The sequence below is a fragment of the Coregonus clupeaformis genome, chromosome 23, assembly GCF_020615455.1.
Source record: "Coregonus clupeaformis isolate EN_2021a chromosome 23, ASM2061545v1, whole genome shotgun sequence".
In the NCBI taxonomy this organism is placed as follows: domain Eukaryota; kingdom Metazoa; phylum Chordata; class Actinopteri; order Salmoniformes; family Salmonidae; genus Coregonus; species Coregonus clupeaformis.
Genome location: NC_059214.1, coordinates 9428831 through 9433818, shown reverse-complemented (window position 1 = coordinate 9433818; position 4988 = coordinate 9428831). Strand labels below are relative to the sequence as shown.

The 4988-nt window shown below is 43.0% G+C and overlaps 1 protein-coding gene across 1 annotated transcript; it reads right to left on the bottom strand.

Moving 5' to 3' along the window:
- Positions 1–704: 704 nt before the first annotated feature.
- zgc:101559 (Ras-related protein Rab-33B-like) lies at positions 705–4737 on the bottom strand. Its single transcript, XM_041843480.2, has 2 exons — positions 4430–4737; positions 705–1365 (listed from the first exon to the last, which is right to left on the bottom strand). The coding sequence occupies exons 1-2, from the start codon at positions 4685–4687 to the stop codon at positions 916–918; spliced, it is 708 nt and encodes a 235-aa protein (XP_041699414.1). The 5' UTR covers positions 4688–4737; the 3' UTR covers positions 705–915.
- Positions 4738–4988: the final 251 nt, after the last annotated feature.

The following is a 4988-nucleotide window of genomic DNA, read 5'->3' as shown; positions in this document are numbered from 1 at the left end:
GGAAGAGTTTTGGTGGTTCCAAATGTCTTCTACTTATGAATGCTGGAGGCCACTGTGTTCTTGGGGACCTTCAATGCTGCAGAAATGTTTTGGTACCCTTCCCCAGATCTGTGTCTCGACACAATCCTGTCTTAGAGCTCTACGGACAATTCCTTTGACCTTATGGCTTGGTTTTTGCTCTGACATGCACTGTCAACTGTGGGACTTATATAGACAGGTGTGTGCCTTTCCAAATCATGTCCAATCAATTGAATGTACCACAGGTGGACTCCAATGAAGTTGTAGAAACATCTCAAGGATGATCAACGGAAACAGGATGCACCTGAGCTCAATTTCTAGTCTCATAGCAAAGGGTCGGAATACTTATGTAAATCAGGTATGGCGCAGTGGTCTAAGGCACTGCATCGCAGTGCTAGCTGTGCCACTAGAAATCCAGATTCGAGTCCAGGCTCTGTCGCAGCCAGCCGCGACCGGGAGACCCATGGGCGGCGCCCAATTGGTCCAGCGTCATCCAAGGTAGGGGAGGGTTTGGCTGGCAGGGATGTGGGTTCGTTTCCCACGGGGGGCCAGTATAAAAAATAAATAATAAAATAAAATAAAAAACGTATGCTTTCACTAACTTTAAGTCGCTCTGGATAAGAGCGTCTGCTAAATGACTAAAATGTAAGGTATTTCAGTTCTTTATTTTGAATACATTTGCCAATATTTCTAAAAACCTTTTTGCTTTGTCATTATGGGGTATTGTCTTTAGATTGATAAGGGGAAAAAAATATTTTATTGACAGAATAAGGCTACAGCCTAATTCTATAATACAAAATGTGGAAAAAGTCAAGGGGTCTGAATACTTTCCGAATGCACTGTATTTACTGTCTCCCTCTAGAAGCAGGAGTGAAGAACATTAGCGAGGATAGCCCCTCAGCACAGACAAGGCATCCCCTCCTGTTCCCTCTGCCCCCCCAGCTGTCTCACACTGCTAATCTCACTGGGCTGCTTCAGTCTCAGAGGCTTATGGCTCTTCAACCTGTAAGCCAACGTCAGGAAAATCGCATCGACATGCTCCTTCTCGGCAGGGTCCTTCGCCGATGTCTCAAATAGGGGGAAGTTGTAACCATCAGCCAAGCGCTGGGCTAACGCTGTCGGCACCTCCAGCCTGCCCCTCAGGTCACACTTGTTGCCCACCAAGATGCAAGGTACCATTGGGCAGACAGAGTGACGTCCACACTCCTCGATCCACTCTGGCAGGCTCTCAAAGGAGGCGAGGCTGGTCACGTCGTAGATGAAGATGACGGCATGAACATTGCGGTAGTAGTGCTCCACCATGCTCTTACGGAAACGCTCCTGCCCCGCTGTGTCCCAGATCTGCAACTGAATACAAAAGTATATAATGTAAAGTGCCGGTCCCATGCTTCATGAGCTGTAATAAAAGAGTCCAGAAATATTCTATACTGAACAAAAATATAAATGCAACAATAAAAATGTTACTGAGTTACAGTTCCTATAAGGAAATCAGTCAATTTCAATTAATTCAATAGGCACTAAGCTATTTATTGGATTTCACATGACTGGGCAGGGGTGCAGCCATGGGGTGGGCCTGGGATGCATAGGCCCACCCACTTGGCAGCCAGCCATCCAATCAGAATGGGTTTTTCCCCCACAAAAGAGCTTTATTACAGAGAGAAATACACCCCCCCCTAATATTCAGAGGGGTAGCAGAGGTGAGTCTGATTAATCAGGCTGTAATTCACAATGAATTGGTATATACAGCCTGAGACATTTGTGCAGAAAATTGTGTTCATGTTCCTTACGAGCCAGAATGTTGAACAAAATTACATTTAAACTTACTCTACCATTTGTCTGTGCAGTTTGTGCTTCTGCTCCTTGAAATTTCAGGCAAAATATTCAAAAGGAAAGTATTGTTTACATGACTTTTTAGAGAGCTGGTGCTTTCAGAAAGTATTCATACCCCTTAAGTTATTCCACATTTTGTTGTGTTACAGCCTAAATTCAAAATGTATTAAAATGTATTTGTTTTTCCTCACCAATCTACACACAATACCCTATAATGACAAAGTGAAAACGTTTTTTAGAAATGTTTGCAAACAGAAATATCAAATTCAGACGCCTTTGCTATGACACTCTAAATTGAGCTCAGGTGCATCCAATTCCCTTTGATCATCCTTGAGACGTCACAAAAACTTGATTGGAGTCCACCTGTGTCCAATTCAATTGTTTGGACAATATTTAAAAAGAAACACCTGTCTATATAAGGTCCCACAGTTAACAGTGCATGTCAGAGCAGAAACTATACCATGACGTCCAAGGAACTATCCGTAGATCTCCGAGGTAGAATTGTGATGAGGCATATATCTGGGAAAGGTATAAAACTATTTCTAGAGTGTTGAAGGTTTTCAAGAGCACAGTGATCTCAAAATATGGAACTACCCAGACTTTGCCTAGAGCTGGCCGTCCGACCAAACTGAGCAACCGGGCAAGAAGGACCTTAGTCAGGGATGTGACCAATGACCACAGAACTACAGAGTTCCTCGGCTGAGATGGGAGAACCTATCAGAAGGACAACAGTCTCTACAGCGCTTCAACAATCTGGGCTTTAAGGGAGAGTGGCCAGACTGAAGCCACTCCTGAGAAAGGCACATGACGGTACACCTGGAGTTTGCAAAAAGGCCTGTGAAAGACAGAGCATAAGTCAAAATATTCTGTGGTCTGATGAGACAAAACTTGAACTCTATGGCCTGAGTGCAAAGAGCTATGTCTGGAAAAAAACAAGGCACAGCTCATCACCCATCTAACACCATCCCTACCGTGAAGCACGGTGGTGGCAGTGGTCTCCTGAGTGGCGCAGTGGTCTAAGGCACTGCATCGCAGTGCTAACTGTGTCACTAGAGATCCTGGTTCGAATCCAGGCTCTGTCGCAGCCGGCCGCGACCGGGAGACTCATGGGCGGCGCACAATTGGCCCAGCGTCGTCCAGGGTAGGGGACGGAATGGCCGGCAGGGATGTAGCTCAGTTGATAGAGCATGGCGTTTGCAACGCCAGGGTTGTGGGTTCGATTCCCACAGGGGGCCAGTATAAAAAAATATATATATATATGTAAGTCGCTCTGGATAAGAGCGTCTGCTAAATGACTTAAATGTAAATGTAAATGTTGTGGCAGCATCATGCCATGGGATGCTTTTCAGCTGTAGGGACTGGGAGACTGATAAGGATGGAGGGAACAATGAATGGAGCCAAATACAGGCAAATCCTTGATGAGATCCTGCTTCAGAGTGCAAACAACCTTAGACTGGGGCGAAGATTTACGTTCCAACAGGACAATAACCCCAAGTATACAGGCACATCAACACTGGAATGGCTTCAGAACAAGAATGTGAAAGTCCTTGAGTGGCCCAGCCAAAGCCCACACTTCAATCCCATTGAATTTAACAGGAGTTGAGAAAATCTGCAAGGAATAAATGGGAGAAAATCCCAAAATCCAGATGTGCAAAGCCGATATGCCAAAGGTGCTTCTACAAAGTATCGACTCAGGGATGTGAATATGTATTTCGTTTTCAATAAATGTGCAAACATTTCTAAAAACGTGTTTTCACTTTGTCATTATGGGGTATTGTGTGTAGGGTGAGAAATAATACATTTTGAATTCACATTGTAAAAAAAATAAAATGTGGAATAAGTCAAGGGGTATGAATACATTCTGAAGGCACAAGGCACATTCTATGGTTTGGTTAGGCATAAGGAAAAATTAGTTTTATTGGATATTCGGATATTTAAATCTTCCAAAAAATCTATAATAAAACAAAGTGTTCTCCATCCTCCCCTGATTCAGAATATTTTCCATTGTCATGAAATGCTAGGTTCAATAGCTATTGATGAGAGAACCGAATATCCAATATAAAACTAATTTGACCTACTGGCAGAAGTACAAACCTCACAGACAACCAGTAGAGTAAGTTTAAATGTAATTGTATTCAACATTCTGGCTGGTAAGGAACATTTACACGATTTTGCACACAAATGTGTCAGGCTGTATATACCAATTAATTGTGTATTACAGCCTGATTGGAAATGCTCTGAGACAGTTTGCGGAATAGGGAGGGGCCGGTTGACCAGTACAGTAATATGTCTGCAACCAAGCTTGAGCAAGATACCAATAGGTTTTTAATATTAAATACGATATGTTGTAGCGATAGCCTATTAAGGGCATTTTAACACAGAATAAATACAAAAATGGGACAGATGCACCTACGGTAGGCTACAAGCCTACAAATGATGTGTGCCCCGCATTTGATGTCCCGTTATTCGGTGTGGCGCATTAGCTACAATGTTACCTATCACCAGGCTATACCGCAGGGATCAGTTATATCGTACAATGTAACACATAACTTATTCATGACCATGATGATGACCATCTTACCTTGATACTTTCTCCATCGAGTTCTAGTGTTTTCTCCCTGAAATCAACCCCGATTGTTGCTTCTGGGTTTTTGAGAAATCTGCCGCCGCAAAACCTATATGTCAAACATGTTTTTCCGACGTTGGAGTCTCCTATCACAATAATCTTGAAAATGTTCGTTTGTAGCCCCTCGTATTCATGATGAGTTGATGATTCTAACAAACCTTCTCCGTTGAAAACGATATCGAAATCTTTTTCAGTTTTGTATTCAATTGCCATCGCTCATTTTCTTCAATCTGAAGGAACATCGCGCGAGAGTGTGACCGCAACATCGGGATCAACCCAGAGGAAAACGCGAAGCGAGAGGATTTACTCCTCCCCGCTTTATATTAAATCCTCCCGCGTGAGATAATACCTTTTTTGTGAGGAGGTCTATGAGATAGATTGTAGAATTACGTGAGTCTTAATTGATCAAATAAAAGTTACGTAATGTTTAGGCTGTTACAAATGTAGTGATATAAGTGGATGCACGTGACATTCTGGCAACTTTGAGAAAAACGACATAGTTGTGCCTGTTGTT